At 50.9% G+C, this 23,891-nt stretch overlaps 2 protein-coding genes across 2 annotated transcripts in view; both read right to left on the reverse strand.

The window, feature by feature from the left end:
• Positions 1 to 20,638, reverse strand: part of HIP1 (huntingtin interacting protein 1) — a 147,087-nt gene extending 126,449 nt beyond the window's left edge. The window contains exon 1 of the mRNA XM_049639234.1: positions 20,477 to 20,638. Within this exon, the coding sequence (XP_049495191.1) occupies positions 20,477 to 20,596 (120 nt within the window). The 5' untranslated portion in view covers positions 20,597 to 20,638. The remainder of the gene's footprint in view (positions 1 to 20,476) is intronic.
• The window catches only part of STYXL1 (serine/threonine/tyrosine interacting like 1), a 320,245-nt gene that overhangs the window by 8,402 nt on the left and 287,952 nt on the right, over positions 1 to 23,891 (reverse strand). The window lies entirely within an intron of this gene.

Consider the following 23,891-nt stretch of genomic DNA (forward strand, 5'->3'; position numbering starts at 1 on the left):
CAGCATTAACTCATGATGTCTGAGTACCAATCAACAAACAAGTACCAATAAAATCTTGGTTATGACAGGGTTGGTGGGGTGGGGTGAAAGACAGTGATATATGTAGACATCTTCAGACAAAGACTGAGACAGTTCCCTGCAGTTTCTAACAGAAAACAGCTATGAAGTTTCTCTCCCAAAGACATCATAAATTCAGCCCCAAAGAAAGTTCTGAAGAAGTCCTAAAATAGTCTTATTTATATTCTAGAAGGAATATTTGAGAAATAAAAACATCATCCCCAAGGCTTTATACTCTCTTGATATTACCCTGACCATGCAATGAGCTCAAGGTGAAAGCCAGAGGAGAGTCAGTGGGAAGCCATCAGCCCCCATGAAAGCCACCCCCCTCCCCCACATCATGGTGGCCAGCATAAGTGGAATTTCAGGCCTCTCTCTGAGGCATGAACTGTTTCCTGGCTTCTGCACCCACTGCTCACTTTTCAGTAAAGATCCCTGGACGCCATCCACTCATGCCTTTGTCACCTGCTGCCAGCACTTGGGAGAGGATAATGTGGGGTGGGTCCCACTCCACCCCCGTCTGGTCCCGGAGCTGGGGGAGGGCAGCTCTCCTGGGCTTGGCGGGGAGGGCACGCTCGTCGGAGGTCACCCTCCAGGGCAGGAGTCATTTTTAAATAGAGATAAGGAGGAATTATCAAAAAATGCCTGGCACCAGAAACCTAAACTCCGAGGCCCAAGCCGGCGATCCCATAACTAAGACATTGACACCATACCGTCAGTCTGTTCCTTGCAGACCCACAGAAATGCTGGTGTAACTTCATGCTTCTTTCCAGAAAAAAAAAAAAAAAAAAAAAATTTTTTTTCTTCCCCTTCGTCTCTGTTCAGACATAACATCATCAACGCAGCTCTTTAAATATCTGTGCTGGGAGGCTATATTTAGTGACTATTTGGCCCTTAAAATGAGACTGATTTCCTGTGGCAAAAAGTTCTCAGCAGCAAGGAGAGAGGCCTGGAGAATTCTGAACTACTAACACACAGCTTCAAGGCTTGAGAGGTTCGGTGTAAGAAAAGGAGGTAATTGCTTTTTCTGGATAGGTGACTGGCACCCAAGATAGGGGGAGAAAAATCATAATAAAACGGTGTGCTTGGTCTGAACACTTCGAAAGGCATCCTCGAGAATGGCCTGCCACGGGGCAACTATGTGAGCCAGTGATCATATACAGTACACAGCCCTCCTTCAGAGAGGCAGGAGGGGCATCGCTACTCCTTCATTCATTTGTTTGTTCACTCACTCATTCATTCACTCACTCGTTCACTCCTTTACTCACTCCTTCGCTCATTCACTCATCCGTTTATTCACTCACTCATTCACTTATTCATTCATTCCCTCATTCCCTCATTCGTTCACTCACTCATTCATTCATTCTCTCCCTCATTCATCACTCATTCACTCATTCATGTACTCATTCGCCCCTTCACTCCTTTACTCACTCCTTCACTCACTCATCCGTTTATTCACTCACTCATTCATTTATTCATTCTCTCCCTCATTCACTCATTCATGTACTCATTCGCCCCTTCACTCTTTTACTCATTCCTTCACTTACTCACTCATTCATTCATTCACTCATTCATCACTCATTCATTCACTCCCTCATTCACTCATTCATTCGCTCACTTGTTCATTCACCCACTCAGTACATTTGCACATCTTCCTACTTGAAAGCCCAGGGGCCTACAGGAGCGCTAGGTTACGTGGCAAACAGGATGCACAAGCCATGGACCCTAGGAGGCCATCCCTAGAAAGGGCTCTCGGGGGAGCACAAAGTGAGCGCTGTGGGGAACCCAGAGGGTGGGGGGGCACTTCTGCTGGTGCCATCTGGGAAAGGAAACAACCCTCAGCACTGGCTACTGCTCTGGACCCTCTCCTTGAACCCACTCATTGAACCCAGATGCCAGTACGTTATCTCTGACCACAGATGAATAAGTTCCCCAAAGTCCAAAGAGATAACAAGTAACAGAGCTGGAGCTGAAACTGAGATTGTCTGACTGCAAAGGGCTTGACCACTCTTTGCAGTGACAGGTGGAGGCTGACAGAGCGCGTCCCCCAGACCGCACACGCAGGTCCCACTCCGATTCTGCCTTCTGCCGGAAGACCTGGGACGGTCAGGGAAGCTCCTCGCGGCTCAGGCAGAGGACCTCTCCCTCCCCCGATGCAGCCTAGATTAGTCACACTTTCCCTCCTCACAAACCACCGATAGGCCCCCCTGCGTGATCGGCCCCCCTGCGTATGCGCGTCTCCAATGTCCCCCGGATGACCCAAGGGAGCCAGGGAACGCACCGTTTACTTAGCCCTGACTAAGCTCGGCCAAGCAACATGCCATTCCTTTTTTTTTTTTTTTTTTTAACATTTTAGTTTGAGATAATTTTAGACTTTAAGAAGAATTGCAAAAATAGTTCAGAGTTCCCGTACATCTTTGCTCAGCTTCCCCTTACACTAACTAACATGTTACATAAGCGTAGGAAAATCATCAAAGCTAAGAAGCTCACCTGGGTGCAATACTATCAACTATGTACTACAGAACTCATTTGGATTGCTTCCTGTGTTCCCACTATGGTCCTCCTTCTGCTCCAGGACCCAATCAGGATCCCACTTCGTACTGTCTCGTCTCCGGCCTGTGGCAGCTCCTTAATCTTTCCTGGTCTTTTAAGACCTTGACATTTTGTTTTTTAATGTGTATATTTGAGAGAGAGAGAGAGAGAGAGAGAGAGAGAGAGAGAGAACGACTGGGGGAGGGGCAGAGAGAGGGAGACACAAAATCCGAAGCAGGCTCCGGGCTCCAAGCTGTCAGCACCGAGCCTGACGTGGGGCTTGAACCCATGAACCATGAGATCGTGACCTGAGCTGAAGTCGGTCGCTTAATCAACTGAGCCACCCAGGCATCCCAAGTCCTTGACGTTTTTGAAGAACCGCTAGTCCGTTATTTTGTAGAACATCCCTCACTGGCTTTGTCTGATGTTTCTCATGATAAGATTGGGGCTACGCACTTTTGGCAAGAAAACCACTCGGGTGATGTGCCCAGTTCAGCGTATCTGTCAGGAGCCATTCATTTTCACACACCGGTTTCTTGGGTTTCTCTGGATACTCAAGGCAGCCCCGTGAGACAGGTATTATTATCCCCATTACACAGATGGGAATATTGAGGCAAAGAAATTAAGGCATTTGCCCGAGGTCACTGGGGTGATAAGCGGCAGAGACAGGATTTGCACCCAGTTCTTTCTAGGACACGCCAAGCTGCCATTTCACTTTTTTCCAATTTAAACTCATTCATATGACCTTGACTGATCGGAAGAAATTGGACTTGAATGGTTAACCTAATTATTCCTAGTCTTACAGATATGATTCTAAAACCGATGACTCCCAACAGCTAACATTTATTGAGCTCCTACTATTTGCCTGGCATAAGGCTTCATGTTTCATCCCTAAAGTATCTTGCTCAAAACCTTGCCACAACACAGTGGAGTTGGTGCTGCAGGGGCCTGATCCCTTATCCCAAACTTCTGGGGTCACGTGTGTCTGGGGAGTTAGGACTTCAGGGTTTGGGCAACACCCTCTGATCAAACACGGTCATCTTTGCAGCATATCGTAGGACCTTCCATTCTAAGATGGGCACGTAACACAGTCTACAAACAGGCCCAGACAAGTACAGGTCGGGCACCACACTCTGAAATAAACCTGTAGTCTTCCAGACCTTCGGGATCTCAGAACTGCAGACCAGGAACTGTGGGCCTATTACATAAAGTCGTTTGCAAATGAGGAGGCAGAGGCTGGGAGGGTCTCAGGGGCCACTCATTACCCAGCCTGCCCCTCACTCTGAGGCCTAAGGCAGAATAGTAGCTGGGAATCTACCCCAGGCATTTAAGACTCTCTCCTACCAATGGGTTTTATTTCCCATTTCCCATGAGAAAAGACATTCTGAATACGTTCAATGGCACGGAGAATAAATAGAAGGAAACCCCAGGCTCTGAGCCGTCCCCTGAGCAGGGTGTGAAGGAGATGACCACACCATCACCAATCACCATCATCGCTATGACAGTTACTGTTTTTCTAAGGCATTAGAGGAAACTTTTTCTTTCCATAAAAATATCATTAGTGTCATCAGATCAGTCTTGTCCAATCAGCCCCAAGTTCTGCTTCCAACGAGGCCCCCAAAGGGGTCTGTGAGGTCCAGGTCTTTCCCTATGACATAAGGATACCCTTAATTGCTCAGACTTTCCTTCCTAAAAGGTCACGGCTAAATCATCTGTGAGTTGATCCAGACTCCTACGGCCCTATACGGTTTAGCCGACTTTGCCTCTCGCGTTAGGTGGGCCTTAATCCCCACCGTGCACAGGGAGGCACCCCTTCACTTGCCCTATAATTACTTTCCAGTTAGAGGTTTGGGAAGAAAGTTCCAGACAGCAACAATCATCACTGGTTGACGTCACCTTCGCGATTGCTGACTTCCCTCCAACCTCCTGCTCATTCGCCTTCTCACTTGACCTAGGATGGGGACACCGAGGCAACCCCCACCATAATGAGTAAGTGGAGATTTGCATATTAAGGGAGAGCTGTGGATGAATCAGTGGTAAGCACACAGAACCCCAAGCAAGCAAATGAAAACAATTCATTAGTCTGGGAATAACAAAAACGTAGGCAGGAAAGGAAAAGATACCACGTATACTCAGCTGCTCCTGGCATTTCCAGGGTCGTGATAAAGTTGACACTGAATAGAGAGTTAAAACTCTAGCGGCACAGAGGAGGAAAAGTGTCCTGGGGATGGGGGGAGCATATATGCAGATGAAAGCTAGATCTTTATCTTCCAGAATGGCAGGTTCACAATAATGGCTATAATGAGGTTCACAATAATGGCTATAACGAAAGCAGTTTCAAGAATTAAAAGTGGTGTGCTTCTGGGAAGCAGGAAATAGTTGGGGAGGAGCAAAGTGCTGGACCAGGACATTCCTGGATTGTGGTGACAAGTCTGAGTTGCTATCTGACCCTTGAAACTGTGTACATGCAGACCTTCAACGGAAATAAAATCACACAACTGGTCACAGGCAGAGCCGCGACCCAGACCCCAGTGTTCTGCCCTCCTGTCTGTGCCTTCGCTTCGGCCTTTGTCTTTCCAGACTAGACAATTCCTTCTGCATGCCCTCTGTCATCTTAGCCGACATTTGAGCCAGCCCTGGGACTTAGGACCAGAAAGATTCCTCCAAGCACGCCATCCCTCCCCAGGTCCGGTGCAAAGGCGGGCCAGTGTGGGGGGGGGGGGTCATGGTCCAGGCAATCGCCTCCTGAGATCTCCTGGTAACTCTTCCTGTGGTTCTGTGCCCACCCTTGAAAATGTGGGATTTCCTCATCTAGGTGACCCTCAACTCAGGCGTCCTCGGGCAGCAGACCAACAAGGAAGCCAAGATCCATTCAGTTACTTATCTCACAGCCATGAGCCTACCCTGTGCCCAGAAGTACACTAGTCCCCCAAATTTGGATGTGCTTAAGTACTAGTAAGAGAATCATAATATCAGCTGATACTTCTTTTTTTTTTTTTAAGTTTATTTGTTTATTTTGAGAGAGAGAGAGAAAGCATAAGCAGGGGAGGGACAGAGAGAGAGAGGGAGACAGAATTCCAAGCAGCCTCTGCACAGTCAGCACAGAGCCTGATGAGGGGCTCGAACTCACGAACCACGAGGTCATGACCTGAGTCGAAGTCAGACGCTTAACTGATTGAGCCACCCAAGCACCCCACGAGCTGATACATCTGAGTGCTCGCTATATGGATGGCAATGCACTGAGCGTTTTCCTTGCATTATGTCATTTAATGATTTCAACCGCCTATGAGGTAGGTATTTTCATTAACGTAGATGCTATTCCCATGGCTCTCTGCTTAACTGAATCAGATCAAGCTATGCCCACCAGCGTCTCTGTAAGGCAGCCTGCCTGGCACCCATGGCAGGTGACCCGCCGGACCTAAAGCCCATGCTCCTAACCTTTACAGAGTCTTGGGGCACGACCTGGACCCAGACACAAGCCTGGGTCTGCCTCAAATCTGGGCAAGGATTTGCAGAATGGACCCTAGGCAAGTTGAAGTTTCTTTTCTAATCCTCACTTTCCTCTGGGAAACTGGACTGGATCAGAGGCCACACCTCAGAAAACGGGAGGCACCAGGGAGGGAAGGTCAACGGGTGAAGCAGGCTGGCAGAAGACAAAATGGCACCCTTCTGGACACCCTGCGTGGCCTTTGAGTCAGTGTCAAAGAGTTTTTCTGGAAAATCATTTTTGTCATGTGCTACAACCTTGGCCTAACGGACTAACCCCGGGAAGCCCAAGATCAGAAGTTGCTCCCGGAGTTTTGCAGTGCTCAGACTATGCAGATGTACCTGGTCTGCAGTCCTACAGAAGACTGTGTGTGCTTGGGCAGAAGTGACCAACTGCAAAGGACTTCTCACTAGGTAATTTTCCTGTGTGAGTGACTTTGGAAGGCCAGTTCTTGGTGGGTGGGGAGGCACAAGACCCTCTCTGACCAATGCAGAAGAAGTTACCCATAGAATTTAAGTGCAGCCAGGGCTACAGAGGAAGGTCTCACAGAGAAGGAAAGCCAAACAGAATTCCGTGTTCGAAGCTGAGAAACGGGACAGCAAAACTGGAATAACAAGGGCCAGGTGTTGTCAAAAGACAGTCAACTCTCACAGGGCTGCTGCTTCAGTCAATAACTGTGCTTTCACAGAATCACCAAGTCTCTCAACCTTCGGGGTGATCTCAGCCAATCCCCCTCATTTCACGACTGTGACTGAAGACCTGTATGTAGGAGGTAGGGACCACGATGGGGCAGGGGGAACCACAGCCAGGAGAAGCAAGACTTCCTGATTCTTTTCTTTTTTTAAGTTGATTTATTTTGAGAAAGAGAGAGACAGAAAGTGAATGTGGGCAGAGACAGAGGGAGGGAGAGAGAATCCCAAGCAGGCTCCGCACTATCAGCACAGATGCCTCACACAGAGCTCGAACCCACAAACTATGAGATCATGACCTGAGCTGAAATCAAGAGTCGGACATTTAACCACTGAGCCACCCAGGCGCTCCCCCCTTTTTTTAAAGATTTTATTTTTAAGCAATCTCTACACCCAACGTGGGGCTCGAACTCACAACCCAGAGATCAAGCGTTCATGCTCTGCCGACTGAGCCAGCCAGGTGCCCTGAGGGTTCCCGATTCTTAATTCAGTGCTAAGGGAGCTCCTGGCTGCCAGGACTACCCAGGCACACTCCAGACCACCCTGGTGACCCTGAAGAAGGACCAGCACACTGCAGGGCCACCCCGAGGGAAGCTGTTCATTTGTCACCACCTCTGATTCCTGACCACAAGTCAGCTCTCTTTTGAGCAAAGACGCCATCATGATCGTAGAGAAAACAAAGGGATTTCTCACCCGCCTTTTTTAATAGACAGCACAGGGCTTGATCAAGAAAAAGAAAAAAGTAAGGTTAAGTAAATTATATCTGTGACCCTCACACTTGGAATTGCACCAAAGGACCCCACGGCGCAGCAGGAAAGAATGTTTGAACGGCTGCTGAATTGTTTTCCCAGGATAAGATTTCTGTGAATAGGCACCAAGTGTGGAAACGCAATGTGTTATCTATGGCCACAATAAGCACAGATGAAATAACAAGTGTCCCTCCGGGTTTAAAAAGGGTGGCCTGTCTGTGCAGCGAGGCAAGGGCTGCATGAGGTTTGTTGTCCCAGAGCGTGAGTTACCTGTTATCATCCCGTATCGGCTTCTTATCGCCAAAGTAACAAATTACCACCAATTTAGAAGCTTAAAACAACGCCCGTTTATCAGCTCTTGGTCCTGCGGGTCAGAAGGCTAACTCGGTTTCACTGGGCTAAATTCAAGGTGCTGGTGCAGCTGCGTTCCTTACTGGGAAGAGTTCAGATTACTCTCCCTATCTTAAGGTCCTTAATTACATCTGCAAAGGCCCTTTTCGCCATGTGAATGTGGTGGGAGGGGGGCGTATATTGTGTTGCCTACCATATCCTTGTCATCCCACCTGTGGGACACACTTCGGGAATACTGGCTCCCAGCGCACCGACTCTTGCACGCACAAGCCTCTTTCTGGAAAGCGTCCCTCCCACTGAATCCTCCGCTCCTAAAACAGGCTCTCCTCTCCCTACCACCGTAGCCAAACCTACAGCTTCAGTCCAATGTGACAGAGACCACGTACATTCACCCCAGCATGGGGCACCTGCCTCGGAATGGGATCTGGGCCCTATTCCATTTTCGGTTAGAGCAACAATCAAATACAGTCAGGTCCTCAATACGCATTATGAGTTCACTCAGCAAACATTTGTTGAGGGCCTGCGGGGCCCTGAGCATCATGCTTGGGGTGGGGGCTACAAAGAAGGTTAAGCTACAGGGAAAGTCACAGTCCATCATGGACAGTCATCCAGATCAACACGTTGACACAGAAACACGCAGAAATACCATCAAGTAGATGTGCCCAGAAGAGTGGTGGAGGAACTTCCCAGAGAGGGGGCCATCGGACGTGGGACTTCAAGAATGAGGAATTTAGCCAGGTGGAAAAAGTGGGAGCGGCATTCTAGGCCAAAAAGAATGCTGTGCCACCTGGAGACAACAGAGGCGTGAAGCAGTGGGCTGCTGGGATAGAGTAGGGCTGGGGGGGAGGGGGTGTGGGGCGCAAAGTTTGGCTCTGTGCAATGCCCATATGCTTGAGTTTCAGCTTAGAGTGACAAAGAGGCTTTTAAAACATGGAGTTATAGGGGCGCTGGGTGGCTTAGTCAGTTGAGTGTTCGACTTTGGCTCAGGGCATGATCTCGCGGTTCGTGAGTTTGAGCCCCACGCTGGACTTGCTGCTGTCAGCCTGTCAGCGCAGAGCCCATTTTGGATCCTCTGTCCCCCTCGCTCTGCCCCTCCCCGGCTTACGCTCTCCCCAAAATAAATAAATATAAAAAAAAAATTAAAACATGGAGTGATACAAGCAGGTATGCCTTTTAAAACAGAACTCGTTAAGACAGCCAAAGGGAGGGTAGATCTCCCGAGGGGTGGCGCTGGATGGCAGGAAGGCCAGCTGGGCTGTGCAAGACGTAGCTCAGGCTCCAGAAAGAGGCCTGAGCTGAGGCAGAAGCAGCGGGTGGCAAAGCAGGAGCGATATGGACAACGATCAAGGAGTCAAGAAGACACAACAACTGGACTCCGTGCGTAGCCGCAGGGGCGCAGAACGCGGGGAGGTCAAAATGGCCGCGAGAATTTCAGCTTCAAGGGTCAGGGATGGTTTATAAACTGGGATTCTCTAGAACCGAGAACAAAGGACAGGGAGCCAGTTTGTGGCAGGAGACAAAGTTCGGGTCTAGGTGTGTGGGGGTAGTTTTGTTTTTTATCAGCAGTAATGGGCTTAAGGCTGTACAGGGAGGTCCCTTCCTGCAATAAGAATCTCAAGAGAACAGGGCACCTCAAGTCACTTCCAAGCATGAGTCAGGGAGCTGACGTTCAAGAGGAAGTCCCTGAGAACCACCCAGAGTTACGTCAGACAGCTGGTCTCTTCAGGGGCCCCGGCTCTTGCTGGCTCCAGTCGTGCTCCCATGAACCCAGAGTTAGGGTGTACTTCTTAGGGTTCACAGTTCAGAACGGGGACCAAAAATGGCTGACACTCATCAGGGCTTCATTCAAAATATTTCATCCTTCATACTATGGACCCTTATCAAGAGTCACTCGGGGCCAGATGCTGTGTCAGGAGCCTGAGGCTTCAAAGATGAATAAGGTTCTCAACACAGAGTCTTGGCATGCTTACCAGGTGCCAGGCCCGGAGAGGTAGAGTCCTGGGCTGACCTGTAACTTCAAGGGAAGTTGCCCTGCATCTTGCTCAGAGGCAAAACCACACAGCTCATGCCTGTCAATCTCTTTCTGAAGGATCATGGAAAATGGGAGGGAAGAATATAGCATCGGTCAAGACGGACCCAAGAAAAACCAGAGAAAGCATTAGTTTCCAGACCAATATGGCAGAAGGGCCACATGACAGGCAGTAACACGTAATCACACACACACACACACACACACACACACACACACACACACCAACAACTGTCTAAACTAAGAGCTGTCATTGTGGGTTGGCCCCAGGGACCATGCAGCAGGACAGGGACCTCACAGAACCACCGTTAGAAAGTCAGCGTTTTGGCCATGTTCCCTCAAGACATTCCCCCGCTCCCAGGTTCTCCCACTTGACATTGCTGGTCAAGCAAGACTCAATCTACATCTGTGGAGCACAAGCCAAGCGTGGGGTCATGTCTTCCACAAGTCCGCCACCCAGATCTTTTTTTTTTAACTAATTTTATTGTTATTTTTTTAAGTTTGTTTATTTATTTTGAGAGAGAACAAGCTGGAGAGGGGCAGAGAGGCCACGGGGCGGGAGGGACAGAAAATCTGAAGTGGGCTCCACTCTGACAGCAGAGAGCCCAATGCGCGGCTTGACCTCACGAACCATGAGATCATGACCTGAACCGGAGTCAGACGCTTAGGCAACTGAGCCACCCAGGTGCCCCCCCCCCCCAGATCTTTGCTTTTATTCAAATATGCTTCTTTTGAGCCTACACCACACTTTCTTCTCTCATTCTCTCCCTTGAGAACTTTTCATCACCTGATTTATTTTGTACTTCACGGACCTCCCGAGCCTTAGCCAGTGTGTAACTCCCTCTGCTAGACATGGAGTGACTCACTGAAAGACGAGGGAGGACCTGAGGGCCCGTCTGCCGCTGCAGACACAAGACACAAATGAATGGAAGCCGAGGGCAACACGCTCAGTGTGGTCTAATGATAAGTCTCAACTTCACAACTACCTGTTACAGCGGGGCTTGGAACATGATGCTTGGATACTTGTGTGTCTTCAATCAAAAGCTGCATCAGAAGGGTTTTCACAGGGGAGGGGCGCCTGGGTGGTTGAGTCGGTTAAGCACCTGACTCCTATTTTCGGCTCAGGTCGTGATCTTGTGGTTTGTGGGATCGAGCCCCATGTTGGGCTCTGCACTAACAGCACAGCCTGCTTCGGGTTCTCTCTCTGCCCGTCCCCTGCTCGTGCTCTCTCTCTCTCTCAAAATAAATAAATAAACATTAAAAAAAAAGAAGGGTTTGGGGCGCCTGGGTGGCTCGGTCGGTTAAGCGTCCGACTTCAGCTCAGGTCATGATATCACAGTTGGTGGGTTCGAGCCCTGTGTCGGGCTCTGTGCTGACAGCTCAGAGCCTGGAGCCTGCTTCAGATTCTGTGTCTCCCTCTCTCTCTGCCCCTCCCATGCCCGTGATCTGTCTCTGTCTCTGTCTCTGTCTCTAATAAATAAACATTAAAAATTAAAAAAAAAAAAGAAGGGTTTTCACAGGGGAAGCTATATTTGGGGGAGACCTCAAACGGTGGGTGGGCATGTAAGTGGTAAGTTCTTGGCCTCCTCAAGACACTGTCTCTTACTCCCTGGAAGGAGTTTTTTTTTAACCTTCTGTATTTTGAAATATAACATAGAGAAAAACTGCACAAAATAAAATGTACAGCTTAATAAATTATCATAAACTACTACACAGACCAATGAACAGATTGATGGCAGGACCTCAGCCACTCTCCTTGTACATCTTCCCAATCACTAACCTCCCTTGCATCCAAGGACAATATTTATCTGGCCTTTTATGGTGATCGTCCCCCTATTTCCCCTTATTTCTTTACTGCTTTACTGTCGAAGCAGCAGACTTAATACCAGTTTAGCTTTGCCTGTTTTGTGAACTTGATACAAATGGAAGCATACAGAAGGTGTCCTTTTGGCTCTGCCTTTTTTTTTTTTTTTTTCCATTCACCATTCTGTGTGTAAGATTCATCCACGTTGTTGAATGTAACTCCAGCTTCTTCATTCTCCGTGTTGTGTAGTATCCCGAGGAGAGACCACATCACGATTCAGTCAGTGATCCATCTACTGTTAAGGGCTTTTGGATTATTTCCAGTCCGGAGCTGGTGCAAAAGGTGGTTATGAATATGCTTCCAGAGATCTTTTGGGGCACGTGTGTGCACTGCTGTTGGGTATACAGCTAACAGGAAAAGTGCTGGCCTCTTGAGTCTGTACATCCTTAATTTTAGGATAACACCAGGCTGCTACCCAACGCGGTTACACGAACATGCAGCCCCGTCAGCAATGCACGAGCGTTTCCATTGCTCTGCACCCTTGCCAATGCTCGGCACTGTCAGTGTTTCTTTTTTTTTCCATTTTTATTTCAGCCATGTTGATGGGCACCTAGTGGTATCTCATTGCAATTAAAAAAATTTTTTTTTAACATGTATTTATTTTTGAGAGACCGAGAGAGACAGAGTGCAAGTGGGGAAGGGGCAGAGAGAGAGGGAGACACAGAATCCGAAGCAGGCTCCGAGTTCTGAGCTGTCAGCACAGAGCCCGACGCAGGGCTCGAACTCATGAACTGTGAGATCATGACCTGAGCCGAAGTAGGATGGATGCTTAACCGACTGAACCACCCAGGTGCCCCTCGTTGCAATTTTAATTTGCATTTCCTTGATTACTAATGAGGTTGCACGTTTTCATATGTTTATCGGCCATTTGTTCATTCTCTTTTGTGAAGTTCTTCCTGACTATTTTTCTTTTCTTTTTTTTTTTTTTAAACGTTTATTTATTTTTGAGACAGAGAGAGACAGAGCATGAACGGGGGAGGGTCAGAGAGAGAGGGAGACACAGAATCTGAAACAGGCTCCAGGCTCTGAGCTGTCAGCACAGAGCCCGACACGGGGCTCGAACTCACGGACCGCGAGATCATGACCTGAGCCGAAGTTGGACGCCCAACCGACTGAGCCACCCAGGCGCCCCAGTTCCTGACTATTTTTCATTTAGGTGGTCCTTTGATCTCTTTTCAGATTTTTTTTTTTTTTTTTTTTTTTACACATTCTGGAAACAGGCCCTCTGATAGTTATGTGTGTTGCAAAAATCTGGGAGGAATTTCAAAAGTCCAAATAAATCAATTGCAAAAGACGTAGAGAAAAAAAAAAATCTGTCATTTTTCTAAGTTACCAGCCCCAGACCAGGCTTCAGCTTTAAAGGGAGATCTAGAAAGAACACAATTTGAGATAAGACCCACCAGGTTCAAGCGTCTGCGAGCCCATTTCCTGAGTGCTCTCAGGCAAGTCACTTAAGCTCTCTGAGCCTCAGTGACCACACTTGAGAACGGCCCACTATTTGTCACACGGCTGTTCTGTGGCTGAAGGGAGGTTATGTGCAAATGTGCTTTATAAACTGCCTATCAGTTAAAATCAGAAGCAATCGGCCACACGGGCTTCCTGAACGGCCCCAACCAGCTTCCGAAGAGCTGTCTCTAGCGCTAACAGAGGCGGCAGCAGCAACCTTTCAGATCCAAGAAAATCCCCATTCTCCCTTCCACCGTCTCAGCCAGAGGACACCTTCAATCCCCGTCCCTCTGCCCGCACTGTGTCAGACTGGACTGCCCACGAGCCAGGAACAGGGCTCCTCCCCGCCTGCCGGGGCAGGAAAACAGGAAGCAGCCCCCACCCTGCCAGGAGGTGGGGCTGACAAGCTCCCTTTCCTAGGTGGGCACCTCTCCAGGCCATCAACCCTCTGGATGCGGGAGAAGCACTGGCCGCTGGCCCACCGCCCCGCCACCCCCCACCCGGGTCTGCTCCGTACTTTGTCCCAAGGTGGTGGAGTGAGTGGGCCGGTGGACAGGGGGTGTAGAACAGTCCTCCTCGGTGCCTTGCTGACATGCCAGGCAAGGAGCCCTTTCAGTGCCCAAGTGGGGCGGGGACTCAGCTCTCCGGCCACGTGGGTGCTCCTCGTCCCATTCTAAGCAAGGTTCAGCATCATCCTTTCATGCACCCCAGTCTACATACGGGGGGACGTGGAAGCTTTTCAAGGGAGCAGCCTAGAGCTCCGATCAAGCGCAGGTCCCTATTCCTCAGGGTGGAAACCCGCTTACAGGAATTTCATTAGCCCAAATGGTTGAGAGCTGGAAATCTTGCCCGGCCTCCCCAGTTTGAGCGGAGAAATTCAGTAGCAGAGCCAGATTTGCTCACTCCCCAGGGAGCACTCTCACATTATGTGCACATCCCTTACTCCAGCAGTGGTACGCAGGCCACTGCCATCAGCCGTGTCCAGGTGCCTGGGACACACCAGGCCAGTTTCTCTCCCTTCCCCGTAATACCTTCTAGCTCAGAATGGCCCCACCCGAAGCAGAAAGAAACCTTGGGAAGTCCAAGCCCGTGTTCTGGGAATGTTTATAAAGTGTTCGGAACTTAACGGAAATCCAAATCATCGACCGTGAGCCCTAATCCCATCTCTAGACTCTGCAGGCTCTGTCCTAAATGGATACCCTGGGCGCACCAGCCTGGCACACAGGGCAGTCACTTAGTAAGAGTTAATCATTGGAGAAATCAAAGGAGACAGAGGGAGAGCCTCCAAAATGTGCAAAGGGAAAGTACTCTGCAAGCAGAGGCCTGCCTGTAGCACCCAGGCTCCCGGTAGTTCCTCCAACTGTTTTACATCCACACATTTGGCAAACAGGCCCAGCGCCTGCCTCCTGCAAGGGCTCGCTCAGCACGGAGAGCCAGACCCTGCCCCCAAGAGCTTACGGTCTGGGAGAGAAGCCACGGTGCGACCTGGCTGGATGGGACAGACAGACGGTAGCTACGGGCCCCTGCTTGCTGGAATACCTGATCTGGCTGGAGGAGACTGCAGTGGCGGTCTAGTGGAGGGATGCGGTGTTAAGGCCCGGAAGAGAGAGGCGCCAGGGACCCTTAGGTGCCCCGTCATGCAGGGCTTCTTGGGACCCAGCAAAGGTTCTTGAGAAAAGGGGGTTACAGAAGCCAGTGTTGGGCTTTAGAGACAACCCGTCTGGCCCCAGGCTATTTGGGAAGCAGAAAGGAGGGGATTACACCAACACTGGAAAGAGGTACTAAGGGCAGGAACAGTGCAGAGCAGAGCAGTGGACAAGAGAAACATCACAGAGCACAGTGTGGCTGTGAGGAAACAGGAAAGGGAGGACTCACAGTGGATGCCAAGGAGCTGAAGGGCACCAGCGAGGACCAGACACTGGCATTCAGAGGCAGGGGAGGCCCAAAGTTGAGCCTGGAGCATGTGTGGTTTATGTAGGGACAAATGTCCAATGGGAAGTGGTCACACAGGCCAAGAACTCAGGAGGTGGCGTCACAGGAAGTAAGAAAAGAAACTATCAGAGGAGCTGAGCACAGAGGAAGTGGACAGAAGGTGAAAGAGAAGTGGGGTGAGGTTAGCACTTTGGGGACCCAACTGTTAGGGGGAGAAAGAGAGCTGAGGGGGCTAGGCTGTGACTCCAGGGTGACAATCAAGCACAATCCGGGGCTGGTTTTCCTGAGTTTGGGTCCCGACTCTGACCCTGACTTCAGAACCTTGGGCTGGTTACTGACATGTCTAAGCCTTGATTTCCTCATCTGTAAAATAGGGATCATAATTTGTAAATTCCTTCCAAGAACTGGGAGCAGGTGTGGCTCGTAAAGGCCTTTACCATGTGCACACAGCAAATGCTATAAATGTTGGCTATTCTCATTATTATCAATGGGAGGAAACCAAAGTACAGAACCACAAGTTCAAAGAAAGCTCTTAGCATCCTCTCTCTTTTCAATACCAACTAAGAGAGCAAGCAGGGGACAGGAGGGGGACAGCACCTTTTATGTTAGAAACCATTCCCGTGCAGCCAGAGTCAAGAAGCCCTGATCCCTCGGGGCGCCTGGGTGGTTCAGTGGGTTAAGCGTCTGACTTCGGCTCAGGTCATGATCTCACAGTTCGTGGGTTCGAGCCCCATGTTGGGCTCTGTGTTGACAGCTGGGAGATTGGCATCTGCTTCGGATTCTGTGTCTCCCTCTCTCTCTGCCCCTTCCCCTGCTCATGCTGTCTCTCTTAAAAATAGTCATTAAAAAAAAATTAAAAAAAATAAAAAAGAAGCCCTGATCCCTCTGCTCAAACCCCAAAATTTTTGAGCATGTGAATCAAAGCCAGAGCTGAAGATCATGAGCAAAATGGTAGAAACACCCCCTGACTTTTTGGTCATCAGATTTCAGAACCCTGGCTTCTCGGTTTACTTGCTGCATGACCTTGGACAAGTCACTTGGCCTCTCTGAGCCTGAGCTATTAAATAGAATAATGGCTATAAATCACTCAGCATGTTTCTAGTGCCCACCAGGCCCTCAATAAATATTTGTTTCTGTCTCTTCCTCTCGAAAACCCGAGTTTCCTGGCTCTTTCCAGCTCACGGTTGGTTGGGATCCTGTTACTCTGTGGAGGGCTCCACCGGAAGGCTCTGTGTTTCCAGAGCCCCAACGCCTCCTCTGACCTTAGCAATCACCAACCACAGAGCAGAGGTGCTCAAATTTCAGGGTGCCCAGGGCTACCCAGGGCTCTGGCTGAAATGCAAGCTCTCATTCAGTAGGTGATGCTGGTGCTGTAAGTCCTCTGTGTAGAAGAGCCCCACAGTAGCTGGTCCACCTCTCCGCTGACTCATGAGCTCCCCCAGGCTGGTCTCTTTATCTTACCCATCTCGGTGTCCCCTCCACGCTCTCTGCTCACTAAATGGATGGTGAAAACATAAACCATGGAGAAAACCATTTTCCAGCTAAGCAAATACAGACAGGGAATTTTGTCTATGGGTGCCAGCCCTCCTGGTTCATTCCAGAATTGCCCTCCTTGGCCAACATGAGGACAGCATGGTAGAAGGGGCCTGGCACCTGGAGTCCTGGATCTGAATCTTGCTTTTCAGTCACCAGCGGGTGGCCCTGGGCAAGTTACCAAGCTCTCACCCGTAAGATGAGGGTGTTATACCCAAGCATAGTGGAGCCCCCAGTGATGGCTAAAACGTGCTGTATAAACTGTAAAGTGTTCCAGGCAAGGTATCATTACCCCAGCAACTTTTTTGAGGGCAAGAGCCACTTTTCACTCCCCTAGAACCTGAAGGGTGCTTGTGATGGGCTGGGTGGGGGACACAGCAGGGATCAGGTTGGAGATGGGGGCTGCGGCAGGTGGGTCTGGGGTCCCCACTCTGGCAGGGATGCTGGCCTAACCAGAAGGAAGGCAGACAATTCACAGTCCTCTCATGGGCATGGGGCAGGGCTCCTGACTGAGGGTGTAGGAGACAAAGGACCAGGAGGGCACTCAGGGGCTGTTAGGAAAAAGCATCAAGTAATTAAAGATGCCACCTGATGCCCACAGCTGAGTTTAACCCAGGCGAGGGCTTCCCTGCTGAGGTTAACCAATCATTTTCTACCCTCACCTACAGCTGGCTCAGCACTAACACAGGCATCTGAGGACACAGGTGAGAGCAAGACACAATCATGGGGCGCCTGGGTGGCTCAGTTGGTTAAGTGTCCAACTCTTGATTTCAGCTCAGGTGATGATCTCACGGTTCACGAGATCGAGCCCCGAGTTGGGCTCAGTCGGCACATAGCCTGCTTGGGATTCTTTCTCTCTCCCTCTCCCTGTACCCCTCCCCAGCTTGCGTGCTCTCTCAAAATAAATAAATAAACTCAAAAAAAAAAAAAAAAGACACAGTCTTGTCCTCATGAAGCTCCTAGTTTACCGAGGGCAACATAGAGAGTGACAGGACAGGGTAACAGGTGTTAAGGGTTGAAAGGCAGGAGTGGCCAATTCTGCTTTTCAGCCAGTTAGCCTCATCTGCGCTCATCTCCAGACGTGTTCTTTGCCATTCCCCATTTCTAGAATGCCCACCTCCCCTCCTCTCCACCCAGCAAGCACTATCTCATGCTGAATGGCGGTTAGGTCCTGGTGAGGGCTCCCAACCCCTCTCCACACCCACGCCAGCCTGTACTTTCCGCATGTGCTCTCGGTAATTATCACATTACCTAGGAACACTTCTGCCCCCCTACTGAAGAGTTAATCACAGCCTGCACCATTACTTGACATTTGTGCTTCCTTGGGTCTCCCCAGATTACAGCAAGAATCACTGAAATTGTGTCCCAAAGTTTACAAAAATGCCTTCACGCCTCTTATTTAATTTAACCCCCACAATACACCTGTAAGGTAAGTATCATCTTTATTTTATAATAAGGAAAACTTAGAAAGGTCTGCCCGAGGTCATAGGGCCTATCCAAGTGCCTGGCTATGAAACTCAAACCTCTTACACTCCAATGCCACTGTTCTACCCAGAGGCACTGGGTGCCACTGTTGCCTCAGAGGCAACACAGCGCAGTGGTTAAAGGCTGGGACCACTTCCAGCTGTGTGACCTTGGGCAGGTGACTTAACCTCTCTGTGCTTCAATTTCCCCATGGAAAATGGGGCTGATGCCCACCTCATGGGTCCTTGTTGAGATTAAAGAAGGTAACACAGCAAAGTACTTAGAACAGTGGCAAACACGATAATTAGCTACAATTATCACTACACCTTGGCTGATTCTCATGGTCTCTCAACTCATTAGAAGTTTTTTCTAGCTCATTTTTATATCTCATAATACATTGGATACAGTTGAAGTCATTAAACAAAATGAGCTTTTGCAGATTGATTAATGCCAAGTTTTAGGACTGTTCTCTTTTCTTCGCTTTCATACCCCCCCCTTACGGTTTCAATAATAGAGAAACTTTCTTTTCCTGCCCCAGCCTACCTCCTCACTCTCACCCCCACCCCCAAAACAAGGCACTCGGTCAGGTGTGGCCAATCGCAAGGGTTCCACATATAAAATACCCGCAAACATTGACCTAGAGTCTCCTTTGTTGGGTGGTCCCCGGATGGCGAGGGGACATGCCAGTCCTGGGTAGAAGGAAGCTTTTGCAAATCTAATTTCCATCACTATAATGAGTCAAAGTTTTACGTGTCTTCCTCTAGTGCTCCAGTTTTTACTGATTTGAGACTCCAGACGGAATGGGTTATCATAAAATAACACCTATTTCTTTTCCTTTCCCATTAAAAAAAAAAAAGAAGACTATTCACACTGCTTCCTGGAGCAAGAAGCCTCAGGATCAGGCAACTCGTTGAGGCAGGAACACACACAGTGGACCAGCAGACAGAAAGATTCTTTCCTTCCAAGGGGGCCAGTCCACAGAGCCAGAAACCCAAACCCAGCTGGTCCCTGGGAGGCAGCAGGGAACTGCCATCTCTCCCATCACGCCTGGGGTAGGATGACCCAGGAAGGGGACACTCCCGACTTTACACCACCCAGACACACGTGCAAAGGGCCAGAGGCAACTGGAAAGAGAAGATGAAGTTCCCAGGGGGGTGAAAAGCTTTCTTCTTTGCAAGATTCCATACACAGAATACACAGTCAGGTCCTCACAATCTTTCTATCTAAAACCCCAAAGGCCTTCCTTCACATTGGACTGTGTTTGGCGGTGGGGATGAGGCAGAACACAGCAGGGGAACCAGCCTCTGGCTGTGGAGGCCCAGCTGGATCTTCAAAGGTTCTACCCTGAGCACAAGAGTGAAGCACAAATCTGCCCATACAACTTTGGCACCGGGATTAAAAGAAGTGCTGTGCCCTTTGAAATGGATTTTGCATACAAACGAGTTGATGAACACCAGAAACATGTCCGCTTTATTCAGTCAAATCAATACACCAGGCATTCAAACTCCGAGGTAGAAATGGGATTGTGGCTTTTTGTTGATGACACTGGGGAATTTTGGCCCCCAGCCCTGCTCAGGCTGGACAAATAGGGCAGTCTGCCTATTAGCTGTCAGGCACATCTTGGGGGATGAAACCAAAATCCCAAGTCAGGGCTCTGGGCATCACTGGGCAGCTCATCCTGACCAGCAGCGGGCTGTCCGGCCAAAGGCCGGCCCCTGGCCCCTGGCCCCTGGCCGGCCCTTTCCTCCAGCCCCCATTTTCCAAGCTCGGCCACACGTCGCATTTCCTACATTCCTTCTCGCCGCTCAGACCCCTGCAGCCTGGCCCTTGGAGGCCGACAGCTGGGGGTGGCGTGAGCCAAGCAAGAGGCACTAGGAAGGGGGGGGGGGGGGGGGGGGGGGGGGGAATGTCAGTGCAACCCAGAAGCGATGGAGAGGGGAGGAAAGGGCTCCCCGCTTCTCATCCCAGTCCAGCGCTCCGCTCTCCGCCGCCACACTTGAGTGGCCCCCCAATGCGCTTCCCCTGCTGAGAGGGCACCCCTTCCATTCGGTCCTTCTTCCGTTCCTTCGGCTCTCACCGTCCCTGTGACCCCTGCCCTGCCCCACGGGTCGTGCCAGCTCCTCGGAGCCGCCCTGCCCTTCTCCCCAGGCCAGCTGGGATGCCTCCGGGTCCCCGACCTCCCCAGGATCGCCTCGACCTGAGCACCCAGATGCTCCCTCTCGCGGCCCCCTTGCCCCGTCCTCCCTGGGCCTGAAGACATCTGCCCCCTTCAAAGCCCCTCCCGGGCACTGCGTCTCTCGGGATGCCCAAGCCACGCATGCCCCGGGGTCCCCCGGTCCTCACCTGAGTCCGCTCGAAGCTCTCCCGTTCGGCCGCCTCGATCCCCGCGCCCACCCCGCGCCGGCTCAGCACCTTGGGCAGCGGGTTGGGCACCTGCTTCATGGAGCTAGCCATCCGGTCCATGTCGCCGCGCGGAGCCGAGTCAGGGGCCCTCGGCCGCCCCGGGATCCCCACGGCGCCGCCCGCCCCGCCCTACCCGCTGGGATCCGGCGCTAACGGGACGGCTTCCGCCTCCTATTGGCTGGGAGCGCTGCTACTCTCCCGCGGCCCCGCCCCACCCAGAGGCTTCCCCGCCCGCCCCCGCCCCCTCTGGAGCCCCACCGCGCGCCCCGCCCCTCTGGAGCTCTCCGGACCGCGAGGCGCGCCGTGACCGGCCCGGACGCCTGTCCGTCACCGATTCCAGCCGCCCCCGGAGGGGGCGGGGCGGGGGGGCGGGGCCCGGGCCGGGGCTGCCCTGACCTGCCCTCGCCCGCCCCTCCCCCGACGCCCGGCGCGCCGCTTTCCCCGCCTGTTCCCCGCGAGCCGCGCACTCCTCTGCAGCGGGCGCTGCCAGGTTCCCGGCGTGGTGGGCGGGGGTCACGCGGGCTGGAGCGCCGGGCCTCCCTCAGGGAATCCAGGCCGCCTGGGAATAGCCTTGTTGACGCCGCTCGGGCGGGACGGGAGAGCGCGGGATGGACGGGCTCGGCGGCCGCAGCCCGGGGAAGCGCTGCCCCAGGCCAGGTCCCCGCTGGAAGGGCCAGCGTTGCCCAGACCTGGCGGCCGGAGTGGCGGCCCCCACCCTGCTCCCTCTGCTTCCTCCCGCGTCCTGACCCTGCCCTGCAGCCCTGCCCAGCCCCTTTTGTAACGATCGCCGATCGCCGACCCGAGGGCGCTGGGTGGGACAGTGGGACACCTATCCAAACCTCTCCGGGTCTGGAGCCGGCCAGAACAAACTTGTTGGTAGAAACCCCAGCTTCTGTTTGTGTTTATATGCGGCTCGGGGCCACCCCTCCCATCCTGTTCGGTGTCAGCCAAGGGGCCGAGAGGCAGAGGGAAGCGTGATCGTTAGCGGAGTTGCCGAAGAAAGAAGTTTCCCGTTAAGTGCTAATGTTGATGTTTTAAAGACAAATGTTTTAAAACTGGAGGTGACGAAAAGTATTAATTTTTTTTTTAACTAAGAGCTTTTGATAAAAATTCACACATTCAATAGAGAAGTGAATGAGGGGGTGGGCCTTTACAGGCACTAGGGAAGGCTTTTGCTCAGACCTGTGCTTTCGGGGACTGGTATTGTGCGGACCAGATTATGGGGGCGAGGAGGAAGGGAGGGAACCAACAGGGAGACTCCAGCAGTAGGTGAGAGACATTGAGGGCCTACAAAGGAATGAGGAATGTCCTGTGGGATGTTTTAAGGATATGCTTGGATGCCTGGAGAGGGGAGAGGGAGGAGGCAGTGGTGGGGCCAGAATCCCCCTATAAGGAGGGATTTCAGGGTGGCCATGAGATGCAGGGGTAATTGCCTTGAGGCTATATTTGCATAACACACTGGTTTCACCTTTTGGGGGGTAGTGGCTCCCTTTGGGTTTCTCTGAGGCAGAAGTGAGCTGTCGCCTAGTTTTCAAGGCTTTGTGTCTGGGAAGGCAGAGGACATCAAATGCACAGTGTGGGCTCTGGCTGAAGAAGAGGCCGATGTCTTCAATTCTGGGCAGAGCAATGTCAGCACAGGCCAAAGGGCCGGTGATGGGTAAACACAGGAACCTGGGGAGAAAGAATCAGAGAAACAGAAGGGGAGCCAAGGCCAAGGTGGGAGGACCTGAGGGAGGTGTATCAGCAAACTGTGGGCTCTGGGGATGTAAAGACAGATGAGGGCCGTGTTTGGGGGCTGTGAAGATGTCTGGGTCAGAGCTGCGGTGGGGAAGGGATTACACACTGGAAGGGCTAATTGAATTGAAGAAGGAACACATACAAAGGTGTGAGCTAGAAGCTGAGGATCAACCAGGGAGGATGAAGAACCCAGGGATTAGAACAGTGGGAAGCTGTTATCAGCCTTAGACCTAAAGGGACATGGGCAAGGGAGCTGTACCCCAACCAGCTGGGGGCTCCAGTCTTGGGAAGGGAGGCATCTGACCAGAGCTGTGGCCTCACGTAAAAAAACAATCATTGGGAGACACTAGTCTCTAGCTCTCCTATCTCTGATTTACTACTGGCGCCTTCCACTGGCCAAACCTAGCAGAGAAGAGGGGTAGGGGGCAGGGAGCGTGCATCGGTACTGCCTCCGCCCCTCCTACGTACGGAGCAGAGTGGAGAAGATTCAAGGCTGGATCTGGCCCAGCACAGGGGCTCCCAGGAGTATGGCTACCAGGAAAACAGACAAGATTGACAGTTAATGTAACCTCTGCGTGCCCATTCTTAGCCCGCACCCGCCTCACATTCTGGATCCAGCTAGAGTGATTTATGACCCTTTGCCCAGAGTTTACTGCTTCGATAAACAAGGGCCCTTTAAACGGGGATTAAGGGCTCAACCTACTTCTTATTAGGATAAACCAGAGTAGGAATCAGGAATTTGTGGTTTGGAGGCACCCTGTGGAGAAAGACTCAGGCGAGTTAACCTTCGTCTGAAACTTAGAGTGAGTTAAAAATAAGGATTTCTCTTTGCCAAGGATTGAGGGAAGCCCTCCCCCAGGATGTAACCTGCAGGACCCTGCTGGCTTCCTTCAGCTCTTACCAGCTGAATATATGAATATAAGAGCCATTTGTATGGCAGTCTTCCCCTGATCCGCATTTTCACTTTCTGTGGTCTCAGTTCCCACGATCCGAAATATTAAATGGAAAATTCCAGAAGTAAACAATTTGTAAGATTGAAATTGCGCACCACTCTGAGTAGTGATGGAATCTTGCGTGTCCCGCTCCGTCTTGTCCAGGATGTGATTCATCGTTTTGTCCAGCGGATCCATGGCGTATTCGGTACCCGCCTATTAGTCACTGTCACAGTGGTTGTGTTCAAATAACCCTTATTTTACTTAATAATGGCCCCAGAGCACAAGAGCAGTGATGCTGGTAATTGGATATGCCAAAGAGTAGCTGTGAAGGTGGAAGTTCTCTTCTAAGGAAAGATAAAAAATGTATGCTGAAATTGCGAAGATCTACAGTAAGAACGCATCTTGTATGTATCTGTGAAACTAAAGAAGGAAAAAGAAATTCTAGTGCTAGTTTGACGGATGTTAATCTGTTACTAGGCCTAATTTATAAACTAAACTTTATCATAGACATGTAGGTATAGGAAAAACATAGTATCTATAGGGTTCATAACTACTGGTGGTTTTAGGCATCCACTGGGGACCTTGGAACTATCCTCTGTGGATAAGGGGGGACCACTGTATTATGCCTTCTGGAGATTCCTGGTTTCTGGACATGGAAACCTAATCTCTGGGAAAGCCACAGG

Source organism: Panthera uncia, chromosome E3 (assembly GCF_023721935.1).
Source record: "Panthera uncia isolate 11264 chromosome E3, Puncia_PCG_1.0, whole genome shotgun sequence".
Taxonomy (NCBI): Eukaryota; Metazoa; Chordata; class Mammalia; order Carnivora; family Felidae; genus Panthera; species Panthera uncia.